The sequence below is a fragment of the Stegostoma tigrinum genome, chromosome 41 (assembly GCF_030684315.1).
Source record: "Stegostoma tigrinum isolate sSteTig4 chromosome 41, sSteTig4.hap1, whole genome shotgun sequence".
Lineage (NCBI taxonomy): Eukaryota > Metazoa > Chordata > Chondrichthyes > Orectolobiformes > Stegostomatidae > Stegostoma > Stegostoma tigrinum.
The window spans coordinates 10,154,012-10,174,324 of NC_081394.1; the positions used below are offsets into that span (position 1 = coordinate 10,154,012).

General features: G+C 48.1%; 1 protein-coding gene across 4 annotated transcripts in view; it reads right to left on the reverse strand.

Annotated features, from left to right (window-relative positions):
• The window catches only part of lipeb (lipase, hormone-sensitive b), a 55,381-nt gene that overhangs the window by 20,855 nt on the left and 14,213 nt on the right, over positions 1–20,313 (reverse strand). For all 4 annotated transcript variants that reach the window (XM_059641326.1, XM_059641327.1, XM_048523836.2 and 1 more), the window contains exons 2-3: positions 17,547–18,085; positions 3,096–3,186 (exon numbers count right to left, since the gene is read on the reverse strand). In XM_059641326.1, coding sequence (XP_059497309.1) covers positions 3,096–3,186; positions 17,547–18,085 — 630 coding nt within the window. The remainder of the gene's footprint in view (positions 1–3,095; positions 3,187–17,546; positions 18,086–20,313) is intronic.

The window sequence follows — 20,313 nt, forward strand, 5'->3', positions numbered from 1 at the left end:
TTTCTCCTGGCAACCAGTTCGAAACCCACAGGCTGTCCGAGACTCCAGGCCAAGGACGTTTTTCTGGAAGATCTAGATGTTTGTTTTCTTTCCTTTTGGGCTCTTTTCCTTTCATTTCTGATGGGTTTTGTTTTAGAAAAGAGGATTGTTGTTTTATCGTTTCTTTAAGTTTTGGCTTTAGTAACCAATACGACGCAGGTGAACGGCGACTTTGCAAACTTTTCAGTGGTCCTGCATCTGTGTACTTGAACACACGTGAAATTAATATCTAATTCTAATTCTGGAAAGAGGAGGGGGCTATGAACTGGGCTGCCCCCAAGATGGGTACCCTCAGAATCACACTTATCCCCTCATACCTGCCTTCGGGGCCATCGTACTGTCTGGATTTGGGTCTGCTGAGGTGTGAAAGGTTTCACAAGCAACTTAACACACTTGGAGAGAAACAGAAAAGTACTCACCATACTGGGGTAAGCTACTGACTTCCACTAATGAAGGCATTAGGTTAGAACAGAGACAAAACATTTCAAAATTACTAAGTGTACACCATCACATATCCCTCGCCATTTTATTCAGATACCATCTGGGAATTCTGGGCTGTGAATGGAACTGCTTTCCTGGACAAGTTTTGGAAAATTTTCTCTACACTTTGAAACTAAAAATAAACGAAAAGTGAAGACTACCTGACACGGTCCCACATCAAACACTCCCAGGGGCAGGGACAGCATGGGGCTAGATACAGAGTAAAACTCCCTCTACACTGTCCCACCCCCCGCAACAAACACTGCCAGGGCAGGGACAGCATGGGGCTAGATACAGAGTAAAGCTTCCTCTACACTGTCACTATCACCCCACCCCAAAAAAAATCAAACACTGCCAGGGACAGGGACAGCACAGGTTTAGATACAGAGCAAACCTCCCTATGCACTGATCCCCATCAAACACTCTTAGGGGCAGGCACAGAACAGGTTTGGATACAGAGTAAAGCTCCCTCTACACTGTCCTCCATCAAACACTCCCAGGGGCAGGGACAGCACAGGGTTAGATACAGAGTAAACCTCTCTAAACATTGACTCCCATCAAACACTCCTGGGTTAAGGACAGCACGGGGTTAGATACAGAGTAAAGCTCCCTCTACACTGTTCCCCCCCAACAAACACTCCCGGGACAGGGGCAGCACGGGGTTAGATACAGAGTAAAGCTCCCTCTACACTGTTCCCCCCCAACAAACACTCCCAGGACAGGGGCAGCACGGGGTTAGATACAGAGTAAAGCTCCCTCTACACTGTTCCCCCCCAACAAACACTCCCGGGACAGGGGCAGCACGGGGTTAGATACAGAGTAAAGCTTACGGGATACTTCCAGTGTCTGCTATGTTGGGTCAGATCTGAGAGGTCTGAAACAGTCCACAGGCCGTGGGTGCAGACAGTCTCCTGCTAACACTGGTGTCATTGAGTGTGGTAGAAAACACAGGGCTAACCAATTCCGAAGGCCTATGGGTGCTCAGTGACAGTCTGAATAGTTGAGACCCTCTCCATAACAAGAATCAAAAACTCACTCGTCTAGACATCCAGACTGTCAGAAAACACAGATAACAAGGTGCAGAGCTGGATGAACACAGCAGGCCAAGAAGCAACAAGGAGCAGGAAGGCTGATGTTTCGGGCCTAGACCCTTCTTCAGAAATGGGGTGGGGGGCGGGGGAGAAAGGGGGTTCTGAAATAAATAGGGAGAGAGGGGGAGGCGGATAGAAGATGGATGGAGGAGAAGATAGGTGGAGAGGAGACAGACAGGTCAAAGAGGCGGGGATGGAGCCAGGAAAGGTGAGTGTAGGTGTGGAGGAGCTAGGTCAGTCCAGGGTGGACAGACGGGTCAAGGGGGTGGGATGAGGGGAGTAGGTAGGAGATGAGGTGGGAGGAAGGACAGGTTAGGGAGGCGGGGGCGAGCTGGGCTGGTTGTGGGAAGCGGTGGGGGGAGGGGAGATTTTGAAACTTGTGAAGTCCACATCGATACCATTGGGCTGCAGGGTTCCCAGGCGGAATATGAGTTACTGTTCCTGCAACCTTTGGGTAGCATCATTATGGCACTGCAGGATGCCCAGAATGGGCACGTCGCCTGAGGAATGGGAGGGGGGAGTTGAAATGGTTCGCGACTGGGAGGTGCAGTTGTTTCGTGCGAACCGATTGGAGGTGTTCTGCAAAGCAGTCCCTGAGCCTCCGCTTGGTTTCCCCGATGTAGAGAAAGTCACACCGGGTACAGTGGATGCAGTATACCACTTTAGCAGATGTGCAGGTGGACATCTGCTTGATGTGGAAAGTCTTCTTGGGGCCTGGGATGGGGGTGAAGGGGGAGGTATAGGGGCAGGTGTAGTCCTTCCTGCAGTTGCAGGGAAAAGTGCCGGGTGTGGTGGGGCTGGAGGGAAGTGTGGAGCGGACAAGGGAGTCATGGAGAGAGTGGTCCATCTGGAAAGCAGATAAGGGTGAGGAGGGAAAAATGTCTTTGGTGGTGGGGTCGGATTGCAGATGGAGGAACCCATCCCAAAACCAGCACAGCTCGTCCCCGCCTCCCAAACCTGTTCTTCCTCCCACCTATTCCCTCCTCCCACCTCAAGCCCCACCCCCATTTCCTACCTACTAACCTCATCCCGCCCCCTTGACCTGTCCGTCCTCCTTGGACTGACCGATCTTCTCCCTTCCTCCCCACCTACACTCACCTTTCCTGGCTCCAGCTCTGCCTCTTTAACTTGTCTGTCTCCTCTCCACCTATATTCTCCACTAGCCATGTTCTGTCTGTCTCCCCCTCTCTCCCTATTTATTTCAGAACCCTCTTCCCCTCCCCCATTTCTGAAGAAGGGTCCGGGCCTGAAACGTCAGCTTTCCTGCTCCTCTGATGCTGCTTGGCCTGCTGTGTTCATCCAGCTCTACACCTTGTTATCTCAGATTCTCCAGCATCTGCAGTTCCTATTATCTCTGTCAGAAAACACAGTTTAGATAGAGCACCCAGCGAATGAAAACACTTGTCTACCGCTGGTGCACACACATGCACATGCACATGAACAGTAAGGTGTGAACACACTTGCGCACAAGCCCCTGTTCCTTACCCAAGCCTGTGTCATGTTTTCTGTAGTTCTCCCCAAACGACACCAGCCCGATGGAGATAGTTTGCAAGAAAGGTCGGATTGCAGGGGTAAACTGCAAGGAACAAAAAAAAGGGTCAGGTGTAATGTAGAGAAATAGGAACGGAGGGAATTTGTTTCCCCTCACTCAATGGTTGAGCTGTGAGGTAAATCTGTAAACCTGTCCTTCCCCATTGCTATGGGCCAGACCAAACCCTGTCAAAATAAATTAAGAAGATAAACCTAGGCGTTAGCTTTTTCTTATTTTAAAGGCAAGTGACAGGCGTGGCATTCTGGATGTAATTGGATTCGTCAAACTACCCACCTTGAAGCAACACAGACACTACAGTTAAAATTAAAAAAAGGAGGTAATCAGAATAACATAACTCTATTAGAAAACTTAAATCGCTCAATAGATTATTTAACTACAAAACAGTAACTGTTCCCATGTTGTAATATCCCATTAACACAGCCTTGGCAAAAGGCAAATTCCGGAAAAGTGATTGTCTCACATGCAATTCTTGTAACAGGAAGATAATCCCCAGCTTTTCGTTTTAACAGAGAGAGGAAAAACATCTTCCACATCCAGCTTCAAGAGCCCAGCAGCTGCTACTGAAAAACTAAAAGTCCTGGTTCTGTGGGAGCTTGACCCCACCCATTCAGGCAGCTTCTACTGTTCCAACTTTTGCAAAAAAAACGCAAGGCCTTACAAGCAGTTTACCTTGTGGACTTTGGATAGATAGCTCGTTACCAGTCTTAAAATCTCTCTCCAAAAATTAAAATTCTGAATAAACTCAGGACAAAATACGTCTCTTAAAGCCCATGATAACAAAATGTGGAGCTGGATGAACACAGCAGCCGAGCAGCATCTTAGGAGCACAAAAGCTGACGTTTCGGGCCTAGACCCTTCATCATTTTTTTGCTGAAGAGTCGCGGCCCGAAACGTCAGCTTTTGTGCTCCTAAGATGCTGCTTGGCCTGCTGTGTTCATCCAGCTCCACACTTTGTTATCTCGGATTCTCCAACATCTGCTGTTCCCATTACCTCTTAAAGCCCATGCCCATTAACAACTTCAGATAACAGCAATCTGATTTTGTATTTAAAATTAACGACTGATCCAGTGTTAATTGCAGCGTTCAAAACAGAGTTCCAAAGTCCCATTAGTGTTTGCATGCAGAATCGACAGCGCTAACCGCAAAGTCTAGACCACGATTCCCTATCTATCAGAAACAGCGACTCTTTATTTACTGGATCTTCTTTACAGGTAGGACATTTCCAAACAAGACCTAACCCTTAATAAGAACCAAAAGAACTGTGGATGCTGTAAATCAGGAACAAAAACAAAGTTGCTGGAAAAGCTCAGCAGGTCTGGCAGCATCTGTGGAGGACAAAACAGAGCTAACGTTTCTGGTCCGGTGACCCTTCCTCATGTTCTTACTGTATATCCCCTGAAAGTTACATGGCTTCTGCTATGGATTCAACTATTTACAATCACACTGTGTTACCTTAAGAATCATTAAATAACTCGAGGATTCCAGGACTGTGTATTTAACCCTTAAAAGGTCACCAAAATATCTATACAGAGGTGGCATGCTGTCACGAAGTCACCCTTTACTTACATGTGCATTGTACTTGATACTGGCCTGGCTTCCTCAGAGCCAGTTCTCAGAGAGAACAGAACCTCTGACACTCCTGTTTATATCTGTCAGCTGGGGATCCCTGAATGGGCCAGGCTAACAGCTGGGGCTCAGAGATGGTAAGAACTGTAGATGCTGGAGTCTGAGATAACACAGTATGGAGTTAGAGGAACACACCAGGCCAGGCAGCATCAGAAATGAAGAAGGGTCCCGACCCGAAACGTCAGTTTTCCTGCTCCTCTGGTGCTGCCTGGCCTGATGTGTTCCTCCAGCTCCACACTGTGTTATAACAGCCGGGGCTCCCTGATTGGGCCAGGTTAACTGCCCCAGTCATGGAACTCATACTCTTATGAGGTCCACCTGACTGACTTCTTTCTAATCACCACACTCACAAGCTTCTACAGAACTAAACAGGGATCACAAGGAATTCCAGCCCAAGTGACACTCCCCTATGGAACAATAACTCGTTGAATGTAATACATGCAACCATTTTGTTTCACTGCAATTTTGGGGAGAATTATCTGAACATCACGAGAGGTGGGGACACAGAAGAAGGTTTCCAGGACTGATGTACTGAACCAGTCTACCAACAGCCATAAGCTGCAGTGCTGTTAATTAAAAAAGGAGTCTCCACTCACTCCCGGAATCTGTTCCCCTCAGTTCTTCGGTGACGTGACTTAGAACAAAGGAGTGCCAATTTAAGACTTGGATAAGAAGGGATTTCTTCCGTCAGAGGGTTGAGAGTCTTTGGAAGTCCTTGCTGCAGAGAGCTGTGGGGACAGAGACTTTGTGTTTATTTAAGGCTTATGTGGATTCTTGATCAGTCGGGGAATCAAGGGTTATGGAGAAAGGGCAGGAAAGTGGGTGTGAAGAGTATCTGATCAGCTGTGATCCTATTGAATGGAGGCTGTTAAACTCATATTCACTCTCATGTGCATATTGGCACTCAGAATCCCTCTCATTGATGTACTTCTCATAGACATACACCTAACAGAGCTGTACATGCTCTCACACCTCCTTCTCACTCAGTTCTCATACTCAATTATCCCTATACCCATGCACTCTTCTCAATAGTTGCACTCCTCATGCAGTCTCCTCATAGACTGAATTCTAGACTGAGATGAGGAGAAATGTCTTCACTCAGTGGAATCTTCTGCCACTGAAAGCGGCTGAGGCCAAAACATTGAATGTTTCCAAGAAGGAGATAGATATAATGCTCAGGGCTAAAGGGATCAAAGAGGAGGTGGGAGAAGTGGGAACAGGCCAGCGAGTTGGACGATCATACTGAATGGCAGAAAAGGTTTGAAGGGCTGAATGGCCTACTGCTCCCATTTTCCACTTACCCACGGCCAATCAGTGGAGCCACACACCCGTTGAGGAAAGGAAGGGACCGGTTATAATGCTGCAGGGATACAGTAGGGGAGATTATTGGGAAGCTGCGACCTTGCGATGGTGATGTCGAGATCCAAGGAAACTCATCACAGTTAAAGCCTGGGTGCTGGGCAGTGATTCAGGGCAATGGCCTCATTGGGTGCACGCAGCCGGGATACCAGAGTAATGGTGCAGCTGGAGACCGAAGGTGGTCAATCTGGGTGTGCTGTTCAGGAAGAAGATATTGGCCTCAGAGGGAAGGGGTAGCGCAGATTCATCGGAAAGATAAAGGGCACTTGTGTCACAAGCCGAGGCTACACACAGCTGAGGGTTACCATCTTGAGATATAGACAAATCTTGGAGGACAAAGGAGGGGACAAGCCCTAAATCCTGGGCAGATTGCCGCCTCACACAAAGCCAAAGAGTGCAAATCAGAAATTCCCGGCCTTCAATGACCTCTCCTTCCATTCCTGGGTAACGGGCTTGAGGGACCCTCCTACTCCCTGCGTCACAGACTGCAGGGGGTTGAATATATCACCCCAGCCCATCCTGATCCATAGGTCTTCTGCAGCCCTTGGTAAGTTCATTCACAGCAGGAACCGGTGATGGGGCTTACCCCAGGCTCGGGGTGAGGCAGGCAGAGTTCGGCATCTTGTGGCTATCGGAGCGCACCCAGGGCTTACCGCTCCCCATGCTTGGAGTGGCACTGGTTATGGGGCAATGTGCAGCACCAAGCCAAAAGGACACTGAATTATTCTCACTCACTGCTGGAGCAGGAGGAGTTGGCAAACAGTGAGGAGGAAATGTCCCGAGAGATAGGGACAGCAACAGATGCAGAGGCGCTCAGAAGCATTGCCCATTGACATCTGAGCTCAGTAAAGGCACTTCTGAATGGTTAGGTTACAACAAAAAGATTGACTTTACAGACCATTCGGCTAATATGCTCCATGCCAGTCTTTCTGCACTGCAAAAGTCTCCTGCTATACTCCTCATCATCACAAACTTTCTTTATCAAGTGTTCTGCCAGATTCCCCTTAAAAGTATTTGTACTATACATCTCAACAATTCCCAGTGAGAACAAGTCTCACATCCTCCCCACTGCCTGCGTAAAGATATCTCTCCTTAATGCCCAGCTGGATATATCTCAAGTTACAGACAGAGATAAGTCCCATCATGATGGTGTGGGGGTTTCAATTAGTTTTAAGCAAATACCAGGAAGCCTACGTGTGATAGCTGTGGTTTAGTGTTGCGTGCAGTGCCAAGGCTGTGGAGAGAGTGGAGGCTGTGAGCTCAGATTCGTTGACGCTGCAAACTGCCAGTACCAAGCACAGGCAGACACAGATCATGAGTATCTGGTGCCTGCTCCTAACACAACATCAGCAGACCACTTCACAAGGGGCTTGTCTGACAGTGAAGCAGTTGTTTACAACATTAATTTTGCTCAGTTGCAGGAGGTATGGGGTGGGCGAAGAGATGAGTGACAGGAAGCCAAAAAAAAAACCTGATATGGGGAAACCACGAGAGACTTGCTTCTCGTTTTGGGACTGAAACCAAATGTAGGAGTTGTTAAGAATGTTGAGAAAGGATAGGCTCATGTAGGGATGTGTGTGCACACAGAGTGCCTTTATGACGAATGTGTGTGAATGAGGACTCTATGTATGTGTATGTACGTGTCTATGGTGTGTGTGTACAAGGACTGTGCACGTATGAATGTGTCTGTGGCATTTGTGAATGAGAACTGCGTGCATATGTGGCGTGTATTTACGTGTCTGTGGTGTGCATGCATATGAGGGCTGCGTGTGTGCATGTGTGTGTGTGTATGTATATGACTGTGGCATACGTGAACAAGCACTGCACATGTGGTTTTGTGTGTGTATATATCTATAGTGTGTGAGAAAATCAGGCTACGTGGTGTGTGGGAATGAGGACTGGATGTGAGTGTATCCGCATGTCCTCGTGGTACACATAAATGAGGACTGTCAGCATGCATGAAGTAGTCAACATCACCAAAAGACATCTTGGGAGTTACCACTGATCAGAAAAGGAACTGATTCAGCCATATAAATAACCTCTCCATCACTGATGCTCAGTAGCAGCAGTCTGTACCGTCTACAAGATGCACAGCAGAAATTCACTAACTCTCCCTGGACAGCATCTTCCAAACTCACAACCACCTCCATCTAGAAGGACAAGGGGCAATAGATCTTTGGGAATATCACCCCCTGCAAGTTCCCCTCCAAGCCACTCACCATCCTGACTTGGGAAAATATCACCGTTCCTGCACTGCCGTTGGGTCAAAGTCCTGGAACTCCCTCCCTAACGGTACTGTGGGTCTACCTACAGCACATTGATTGCAGCGGTTCAAGAAAGCAGCTTGCCACCACCTTCAAGGGCAGTGGGGTGGACGATAAATGCTGGCCCAGCCAGCAACTCCTAGGTTCCATGAATGAATTTAAAAAATGTGGTGTGCCTGCATGTGTAGTAGTCAGTCTATGAGGAGACTGTGCATGTGTTTATGTGCATGAGGAGTCCAACTATTGAGAGGAGTGCACTGGTGCAGGGATAATTGAGTACAAGAACTGAGTGTAAGAGGAAGTGTGACAGCATGTGTATCTCTTTTAGGTGTACATCAATGAGGAGACTGAGAGTGCCAATGTGCACATGAGAGTGAATGTGAGTGTAACAGCCTCCTGGATGCTAAAACACAGATATATTGCTAACTTGGCCAAACAGCAAGGGATGCTGGGTACAGTGGCCAAGTAAAACTCCAAAGTTACAAAGCCCACACACCAGACACAATGCAAACACAGCAGCCAGGCGCTAATGATGTGAACACAATGTAAAAGGCAATAGCTATCCACAACAGCCATACCGCCAACAGCTTATCCACTAAACAAAGGAGAGCCCAGGCAGAAAGGCACCAGGTCCCGCTACATAAAGAAAAAACAGTAGCTTGCCATCCAAATGACTGTCAATGTTTTAAACTATTAAGGATGTCTCCCTCATTGGCGAGAGCTGTAGAAAGTTCTGGAAAAACATCCAAAAGTGTATAACAACAAGGTTCACCTGCAGACCACTCTCTCGGACCTGTCTTGAATTTTCTGGAGGGCTTCTGAGGACACTAGCATGGCAAGAGGCAGAGTCAGCTGATCACAGAGAGAGGGAGAGACACAGTGAAGGAGAGAGAGAGAGAGAGAGAGAGAGAGAGAGACAGACAGACAGTGCAGGAGAGAGAGAGAGACAGAGAGAGAGAGACAGACAGACAGTGCAGGAGAGAAAGAGACAGAGAGAGAGAGCGAGAGCCAGACAGACAGTGCAGGAGAGAGAGAGACAGAGAGAGAGACAGACAGACAGACAGTGCAGGAGAGAGAGAGAGAGAGAGAGAGACAGACAGTGCAGGAGAGAGAGAGAGACAGACAGACAGACAGACAGTGCAGGAGAGAGAGAGACAGAGAGAGAGAGAGAGAGAGAGAGACAGAGAGAGAGAGAGCGAGAGACAGACAGTGCAGGAGAGAGAGAGAGAGACACAGAGAGAGAGAGAGAGACACAGAGAGAGAGAGAGAGACAGAGAGAGAGACAGTGAAAGAGAGAGACAGTGAAAGAGGGAGAGACAGTGAAAGAGGGAGAGAGAGAGAGGGACAGTGACAGAGAGACACAGAGAGAGAGAGTGAAGGAGAGAGAGAGAGACAGAGAGACAGTGAAGGAGAGAGAGAGAGACAGAGAGACAGAGAGATAGTGAAGGAGAGAGAGAGACAGAGAGACAGTGAAGGGGAGAGAGAGACAGAGACAGAGAGAGAGAGAGAGAGAGAGACAGAGAGACAGAGAGAGAGAGAGACAGTGAAAGAGAGAGACAGAGAGAGAGTGAGACAGACAGTGAAAGTGAAAGAGAAGAGAGAGAGAGAGAAAGCAGCCTCACAGACCTAAAAACAGAGTTGGAAAGACAGCGAGACTGAGTAAATCTATGAGAGACTCGGGACGTATTGTAAGCTTAAGGAGCCAAATAGGATTAGCGATAGTAAGTTTAGTATCAAAGGTTATTGTAACTTTTTTCCCCGAGTAAAGTTGGGACTCTTCTGCGTTGGTACCGGCTTGCGCTGTATCAATTAGACTGCTTTGCGTTATGGGACTCTTGGGCAAATTTGTTCACAGCATTGTGATTGGAGGGGTCTAACTTGTTTAAGGGGGAACTCGACAACATGAGTGAGTGTGTGTACATTAGGAAATGCAGAGGGGAGGTCTGTTTGTGAGTGAAAGAGGAACAATGAGCTCAGTGAGAGAGAAACAGCCTGGTGTACACTGAATTCCTGCCTGTGTGTTGGCAGCACGTTTGTGTACCTGTGACTCTCTCTCTACCCACAGGGTCAGGTCAGGTAATCCTTGCCCTCTCTGTGACTGTTCTGCCTGTCTGGGGTCACATTCTCAGCTCAATTCAACTCTCCTGCTTTCTCAGTGGGGAGGCATCAGTGAAGAGAGAGAGAGGGGGACAGTGTCTGGACTGGAGGGCACACAAGACAGCAGCACACGACATACACTGAGCTCTTAGCCCCCTTACATTCTCTAATCCTTTAATACATCTCTGCGTTATTACAGTGTGGCCGGGGAGTCCCATCTTTCTCTCTCTCCTGACTCATGCACAGTGCAGAGTAAGGCAAGATGCAGCCAAACAGTGACGGGGTGGGGTTCTTGGGTAATTGACTTGCCCAGCATGCGTGGATGTGCTAATGAGGAAGAAGGAACGGAGGAAAATCTCCTCTTGTGGCAGAATCATAGCTGTGCAGGTGAATGAGTTCAGGGTCTCTGTGTAGACGGGATAAGGAGGTGGGGCGGTGGTGTTGTGTTTCCCTCAGAAGCCTGGGGACAGACAATACAATTGAAAAGGGATAATGGGAACTGCAGAATGAAGGATGAAGGGTCTTGGCCCGAAACGTCAGCTTTTGTGCTCCTGCGATGCTGCTCGACTGCTGTGTTCAGCCAGCTCCACACTTTGTTACCTTACAATTGAAAAGGGATGTAGGACCAGACATATTAACAATGAATGAGAAGAAGTTGGCCATTCAGCTTCTCGAACCTGCTCCTCAATTTAATATAATCACCGCTGACCTGAATGTGGCCTCTACTCTACATTCCTAGCTATCCTCGACTGATTCCGTTGTTAGTCATGAATCTAACAAACTCAGCCTGAAAGGTGTACAACGGCCCCACATCTACCACTCACTGATTGCATCCTTGCTGCAAGCACGCTGTCAATTACTCTCAATAGGGTCACCTCTCATGCTTCTAAATGCTCATGGATACAGGCCCAGCCTATGCAACCTTTCCCCATAAAGGTAATACCCTTCATTTCAGGGAACACGGTGATCCTTTTTTTGAATTGCTTCTAAAACGAGGAGGCCAAAACCATCCACAGTACTGCAGTAGGGGGCTCAGCAATGCTGTAAACACTACTCCTTTTATATAGGACTCCTCTCGCAATAAACAATCCACTGGGCAATCTAATCACTTGCAGCATCTATGCATTAACCCTTTGTAAGCCGCGTACACTCGGACCTCTCTATACCTGAGTTCTGCAACCTCACTCCATTTCAAAAATATGCTGCTTTTCTAAAAAAAAATTCCTGCAATGCGGGCAAAGTCGCATTTTCCCACATCATACCTTCTGTCAAATTTTTGACCCCTCACTCAACCTTGATATCTCCGTTTGCAGGGTCCTCGTGGCCTCCTCACAACTTAACCTTCATGACTAATCTTTATGTCATCAACAAATTTAGCAACCAACTAACATGAAGAATGCTGGAGAAACTCAGCAGGTCAGGTGGCATCTGTGGAGACAGAAACAGAAAATGGAGGAGCTTCCATTTCCCACCTACCAACCTCATCCCGCCTCCTTGACGTGTCCGTCCTCCTCGTACTGACCTATCTCCTCCCTACCTCCCCACCAATACTCTCCTCTCCACCTATCTTCTCCTCTATCCATCTTCGGTCCGCCTCCCCCTCTCTCCCTATTTATTTCAGAACCCTCTCCCCATCCCCCTCTCTGATGAAGGGTCTAGGCCTGAAACAGCAGCTTTTGTGCTCCTGAGATGCTGCTTGGCCTGCTGTGTCCATCCAGCTCCACACTTTGTTACCAAAGAAGAGTCACTAGTTTCTCCAGCATTCTGTGCTTATTTCAGATTCCCAGCATTTGCAATACTTTGATTTTAATTTTTCAAGTGCACCCTCAGTTTACTCATCAAGTCCTTTATGTAAATTGCAAATAGTTAAGGCTCTGAATCTGATCCATTCGGGTTGCGAATGGGTTGCATCATGCCAAAGATGAGCCATCTACACCTACTTTGTTTCCTGCTAGCTAACCAATGCTCTATCTACACTAGTATCAGAGATAACGGGAACTGCAGATGCTGGAGAATTCCAAGGTGATAAAACGTGAGGCTGGATGAACACAGCAGGCCAAGCAGCATCTCAGGAGCACAAAAGCTGACGTTTCGGGCCTAGACCCTTCATCAGAGAGGGGGATGGGGAGAGGGAACTGGAATAAATAGGGAGAGAGGGGGAAGCAGACCGAAGATGGAGAGTAAAGAAGATAGGTGGAGAGAGTATAGGTGGGGAGGTAGGGAGGGGATAGGTCAGTCCAGGGAAGACGGACAGGTCAAGGAGGTGGGATGAGGTTAGAAGGTAGATGGGGGTGCGGCTTGGGTGGGAGGAAGGGATGGATGAGAGGAAGAACCGGTTAGGGAGGCAGAGACAGGTTGGACTGGTTTTGGGATGCAGTGGGTGGGGGGGAAGAGCTAGGCTGGTTGTGTGGTGCAGTGGGGGGAGGGGACGAACTGGGCTGGTTTAGGGATGCAGTAGGGGAAGGGGAGATTTTGAAACTGGTGAAGTCCACATTGATACCATTGGGCTGCAGGGTTCCCAGGCGGAATATGAGTTGCTGTTCCTGCAACCTTCGGGTGGCGTCATTGTGGCACTGCAGGAGGCCCAGGATGGACATGTCATCTAGAGAATGGGAGGGGGAGTGGAAATGGTTTGCGACTGGGAGGTGCAGTTGTTTGTTGCGAACTGAGCGGAGGTGTTCTGCAAAGTGGTCTCCAAGCCTCCGCTTGGTTTCACCAATGTAGAGTAAGCCACACCGGATACAGTGGATGCAGTATACCACATTGGCAGATGTGCACCTCCTCCCTCACCCCTATCCCAGGCCCCAAGATGACATTCCACATTAAGCAGAGGTTCACCTGCAAATCTGCCAATGTGGTATACTGCATCCACTGTACCCGGTGTGGCTTCCTCTACATTGGGGAAACCAAGCGGAGGCTTGGAGACCGCTTTGCAGAACACCTCCGCTCAGTTCGCAACAAACAACTGCACCTCCCAGTCGCAAACCATTTCCACTCCCCCTCCCATTCACTAGATGACATGTCCATCCTGGGCCTCCTGCAGTGCCACAATGACGCCACCCGAAGGTTGCAGGAACAGCAACTCATATTCCGCCTGGGAACCCTGCAGCCTAATGGTATCAATGTGGACTTCACCAGTTTCAAAATCTCCCCTTCCCCTACTGCATCCCTAAACCAGACTAGTTCGTCCCCTCCCCCCACTGCACCACACAACCAGCCCAGCTCTTCCCCCCCACCCATTGCATCCCAAAACCAGTCCAACCTGTCTCTGCCTCCCTAACCGGTTCTTCCTCTCACCCACCCCTTCCTCCCACCCAAGCCGCACCCCCATCTACCTACTAACCTCATCCCACCTCCTTGACCTGTCCGTCTTCCCTGGACTGACCTATCCCCTCCCTACCTCCCCACCTATACTCTCTCCACCTATCTTCTTTACTCTCCATCTTCGGTCCGCCTCCCCCTCTCTCCCTATTTATTCCAGTTCCCTCTCCCCATCCCCCTCTCTGATGAAGGGTCTAGGCCCGAAACGTCAGCTTTTGTGCTCCTGAGATGCTGCTTGGCCTTCTCTATCTACACTAACATGTTTCTCCCATTATACCATGTATAAATTTTGAATTAGCACGTTGACTTCTGTAAATCCAAGTACTCCACATATAGAGATTCCCTTTGATCCAAGTTGCTTGACACTTCCTCAAATAACACCAACAAATTCACAAACACCATTTCCATTTCACAAGGCCGGACTGACTCTGCTCGGCTGCATCGGGGTTCTCTTCAGCACCCACTACTTCCACCTTAATAATCGATTCCAGCACAACAGATGTCCAGGGAACACAATGGTCTAGTGGTATTATTGCTAGACTATTAATCCAGAAACTCAGCTAATGTTCTGGTGACCTGGGTTCAAATCCCACCACAGCAGATGCTGGGATTTGAATTCAATAAAGAATTTGAAATTGAATGTCTCATGATGGCCGTGAAACCATTGTCCATTGGCGAATCAGATGGGTTTTTCTGACAATGTCTTTTAGAGAACATTATCTGCCATTCTTACCTGGTTTGGCCTCCGGGTGACTCCAGGCCCATGGCAATGTAGTCAATTCTTAACTACCCTCTGAGCAATTAGGGATGGGCAATAAATTCTGGCCTAGGCAGAGATGCCCATATTCTGTGAGTGAATTAAAAACAAAGTTAACCAGCTTGTGGTTTGCTGATGCTTCCTAATTCGCTGCTTTCCAGTCTGTTGGGACCTCCCTGGAAACCAGGAAATTTTGGAAAATTAAAACCAGTGCATCCAGCATCACATTCTTTTAAGACTCCAGGAGGAAGTCCGTGAGAACCTGGGGATTTGTTAGCCTCCAGTTTCAATAATTTTCTCAATCCCCTTCCACTGATAAATGTTTCTTGTTAAGTTGCTCCCTCATTTCTCCATTTACAATTATTTCTAGGAAGTTATTCTGCAGTGAAGACAGATGGAAAATATTAGCTTAATTCAACCACTATTTCCTTATTTTCCAGTATTAGTTTCTCAGGCAACCTACGTGCAGTTTCACTTACTCCTGTCCTTTTTAAACATCCATGGAAACTCTGATTATGCTGTTTTATCCCTACAGTGTGAAAACAAGCCCTTCGGACCAACAAGTCCACACCGACCCTGAGAATATCTCATCCAGACCCATCCCCTAAACGACACCTCCCTGAACACTATGGGCAATTTAGCACGGCAGTCCACCCTAACCTGCACGTCTTTGGACTGTGGGAGGAAATCAGAGCATCGGGAGGAAACCCACGCAGATACGGGAAGAATGTTCAAACTCCACACAGACAGTTACTCGATAGTGGAATCGAATCTGGGTCCCTGGCGCTGTGAGGCAGCACTGAGCCACCGTGCCTGCCCAAGTAAGCTTTCCTTCTAACTATAATATTTCCCTCGTTATGTTCTTTTAGCAGTCATTCTCTGCAATTTTTTTTTATTCTGTGCAATCATTCGACCTGCCACAAATTTTCATGGAGCTTTTACCGTAAACTACTTTGATGAGGAGGAATTGTTTACAAAATCAGCTAACAAACCAAGTGTAATCCTGATTTTTATGAATGGAGGAAAGAGTACAAAAGCCAAAAGGTTAAGCCAAATCTTGATGAAACATTGCTTCAGCCCCAGCAGGAGTACCGTGTCCAATCGTGGCACCATGATTCACCAACAGGCAATGGTTTCATGGTCATCATGAGACACTCAATTCTAGATTCTTTATCAAATTCAAATCCCAGAATCTGCCTTGGTGGGATTTGAACCCAGGTCACCAGAACTTTAGCTGAGTTTCTGGATTCATAGCCTAGCAATAATACCACTAGACCATTGCCACCCCTGGACATGCGGTGCAGGTAAGATGATGGAGGCTACAGCCAGGGATAACAGAAGACAGTAACAGCAGCGGGGTATACTGGAGAGGCTGGGATTTATTCTCTGTAGGGTACAGAAGTTTAAAAGGGAATCTGATACAGATGCTTAACAGCATAGAGGATTATGCCAGAGCCACTACACCAGTGTCTAAAGGATCAATCTGCCATTCATGGCAGATTTAAGGTGATTGAAAGGAAGAAAAACTTTTTGACATAACAAATAGTTTGGATTAGGTTTGGATGGGGTGATGACCACACAGCAAACTTCAAAAGAATAACTGATTCAAAACACAAAGGACAAAAATCCACAGATATACGATGGAATGAGAGCGGTGGGTGCAATTAACTGGATTGTCCTGCAAAAGATATACTATACAGGATGGACTGAATGGCCCTCTTTAGTGCTGTACTATCATGTAGTTCCAGGATTTGGATATCTGAGACCAGGAATCAAGGGTCATTACCCTGTTGTAGACCACTTACTACAGAGTGCCTGACCCCGGGCTGACAGCAACACCAAGTCACGTCAGGGGAAGGCGCCCCCTGTGGATGGAGGGTTATATGACCAGCCCAAGACACAGCAGCCAGTCACTGGGAATGAAGCTACGAAGTCTAATCCAAACAGACCTGGTTAGAATGAGGGCACCCGCCCAGCAGAGGTACACTGCCCCCTAGACTCCAGATTGCAATCGTGAATGCAGCCTCTCTCAACTTTCCCCAGAGCGATGCAATTCTCAACTATATGGTCCAGGAGCTGAATGGCACAGGAAGAGGAGGAGACCATTCAACCCAACATGTTGGTGCTGGCTTGTCGGAAGAGCTGTTGTGTTTGCTCCCACACCCCTCCTAGCTCACCTAGTGTTGCACACAAGTTTAACAAAACCTCCTTGACTCTTGTACTCTCGATAATGACAAGCACACAGTATGCAGAGTTCACCTGGGAATGGAAAAAGGCTCAGTTGAGTCTCTTGGACTGTCCTGAACAAAGACGGTGCAGGAAATCTCACAAGGGCATCCATCGTTTGCCTTAGGGGTCTGGATCCCCATTCCAGGCCATTTGGGGCTTGGAGGTACCACTAACCCTGGGATGGATGAAGGGGGAAATCTCACAAAACACTATTCCACAGCCTCGTCCCTCCCCATCTCTGTAATTTCCTACAGCCCCACAAGGAACCAATTTAAACTGTCCCAAGGCAATTCATGGGAGCGATGGTGCAATGAAAAGTGGACCTCCTACAGCGTAAGCAGTGATGGAGAGGGGAGTTCTAAAGGTCATCTTAAAAGGAGAAAGTGGAATGGAAAGGTTGAGGTAGGCAATTGCAGAGCTCAAGACCCAAGGCAGTGAAGACATGCCCGCCAACAGAACATTGTAGGAAATTCAGGGCAATTTCTGTCTAATGAATGCTCCAGTGAATGACCTTACGATTCACAGATCTGAGGGTTATAAGATCTGGAGGAGGTTACAGAGATATGGAGGGGGTGTAGGGGCTGGAGGAAGTTGCAGAGATAGGGAGGGGTGTAGGAGCTGGCGGAGATTACAGAGATAGGGAGGGGGTATAGGGGATGGAGGGGGTGACATAGATAGGCAGGGTAAGAGGCCAAGGATGTGTGTTAATGAGAAGGTTGGACTGCACTGACCTGGAAGCCCAGGCAGCGTCCATAGAAGCAGCCCTTGTGCATGGAGTTGGACTCATGCAGAAAATCCTCTGAGAGTCCCTTCTCCTCACCGAAGAACAGGTCACCGTGCTTGTTGGCGGTCAGCAGCCTCTGGGCAAAGTAGACGAGGGCACGGAGCTGGCAGAGGGCAGAGCAGTATGCCTCGATCTCCATGCAGTTGTGGTTGGTCCTGAAGAAGATGCTGCGGCGGTTGCTAGTGATGTAGCGAGATTTGTGGATGATGTGCAGGATGCAGGAGCGCACCACCTTGATGAGGCTACGGTAGCCATTGGCTGGAGTCTGCTCATCAAAGTCGAAGATGGGGAAGATCCGGGTGAAGTTCTGTACCAGCGGCTGGAGGTGGCGGCCGTGCTCCTGAATCTGGGAGAAGGCTGTGACAAACCGCCGGCTGGTCTCCGAGGAGTTCTGCCGAAAGAAGCGGATGTTGTCCTCGGTGACTGAGTGCAGGAGGAGGAACATGGTCCTTATGTCCGTGGATGGAGCGGACGCAGCTGATGTTGCTGTTGGAGAGGAAAAGGAGAGCACGGTGATTACAAATCCACTGTCCCAACCAAGTCTGTCACACAGGGCCAGGAGAACGCCATCCTCACCCCTTCAGCCTGTCATATAGGGACAGCAGGAGGCCATTCAGCCCCTGAGAGACCTTTTTCCTTCTTTATTCATTAATGGGATGGAGACATTGCTGGATAGGCAGCATTTATTGCCCATCCCCAATTGCCCAGAGGGCAGTTCAGAGTCAACCACATTGCTGTGGCTCTGGAGTCACATGTAGGCCAGGCCAGATAAGGATGGCAGTTTCCTTCCCTTAAGGACATTAATGGGTCAGATGGGATTTCTCAACAATTGACAATGGATTCACGGTCATCATGAGACTCTTAATTCCAGCTGTTTATTGAATTCAAATTCCACCACGTGCTATGGTGGGATTCGAACCCAGGCCCCAGAACATTATCTGGGTCTCTGTATTAACAGTCCAGCAATAACACCACTAGGCCATCACCTCCTCTCATTCAGCACAGGGACAGCAAAAGGCCATTCAGCCCCCGAGAGGCTGTCACACAGGAACGGGAGGAATCATTCAGCCCCTCAAGCCTGTGAAATGCAGCAGAAGTCTCATTCTACCCTTGTTAAACAGGAACATGAGGGGGCCCATTGTCCTGTTTCTTGGAACAAGAGATGGCCATTCAGATTTCAAGACTGTTCTGCCATTTGGTCAGGTCCTGGCTGATACGCATCATAAATCCTCTTCCCTAATCTAACTCATTCAACCTTTTAGAGCTCACACTAATCTACCAAACCAGCGTCAAGAGACCTTTGGAAAGGGGCAGAATTATGTGAATAAGGGCAGTCCTGTGTAAAACCACATCATCATTAATTTTCGTTCCACATCATCCAGTTTTGAACAAATGAAGAAAACTGCAGTGCCTCAACAATGACTCCAGGACATTGCAAAGAGCTTTCAACTGACTGAATACATGTGAAGTACACTTATCGTTGTAACCTAGAAATTGCTTCACAGTCACTGGATCGAAATCCTGGAACTCACTGCTAACAGCACTGCTGGAGCAATTTCCCTATTCATGAAAGTACAAGATTGGCCTTACTGCTGCCCTGAAATAATACAAAGCGGCACCTTGGATTTCAGATCTTAGCCAGTGCCCTTCAAGGAGTATGAACTGGACTCGAAGCAAGAACTTACCAGCAATACAGGGACAGAGGGATGGGGTGAGCTCTAGTGCCATGGGGAGCAATTTGAACCATGCAATAGGCTTGCAGCTCACTCCAGAGAACAGACAGCAAGATCACTAAGACTTGCACCAGCAGGGGTATGCCAAACTGAACGTGGGGCCAGAGCTAAGGATGTGCCACACTGTGGGAGAGATCAGGGCAGGGGAGGGGAGTACTGAAGGAGAGCAGCACAGTGGAATGTGTCAGGGCTAAGGGAACCCCTTTCTGAGAGATGGCTGTACTGAAAAACTCCTGCCAAATGGGAGACTTCAGGACTGTGGGAAGACCATGATGAGGAGGTGCTGCACTGTTGTAGGCATTGTCTGTCAGACCAGACACTAGGACAAGCCCCCTCTGTATCCTCAAGCGGGTGTTAAAAATGTCATGGTGCTAACTGGCAGAAGAACAGGGGAGATTTCCCTGGAGTTCTGAGGCCATTATTTATTTCACAACCAAAATCACAAAAACATATTCTCTTCTGATAATCACCTTGATGTCTCTGCGCAAAGTGGTTGTTGTATTCCCTATGTTACTGCAGAAACAGTATTTCAGGAAGTACCTAATTGGCGGTACAGCATTACCTCAGACTGTAGGGCAAAAGAGTATGCTGTTTGAAGTGTACAATGTGAGAGTCAAGGTCGACTTACTGCCTCCTTTCATGTCCTCACATATTTGTTTATTAAAGACTTGTTATGATTGTAATTGGCTCACTTGCAGTATCGCTATTTTTGAGCAGTGCATTCACTAATTAAGGTTTTGGCTGAATAATTATTTTCATTTGTGGCCATCCCAAGGGAGTTGTTGAACGAATAATGAGGAAGCTTAGGACTAACTGTACCCACTTACTGTGAATTAAATGGTGTCTCTAAACACAGACTGGGAACAGAAATGTAGGAAACAGGAACAGGAGTCGGTCATTTGGCCCTTCGAGCCTGCTCCACTGTTTGATATGATCATGGCTAATCATCCAACTCTGTACCCTGCTCCCATAATCATCCCT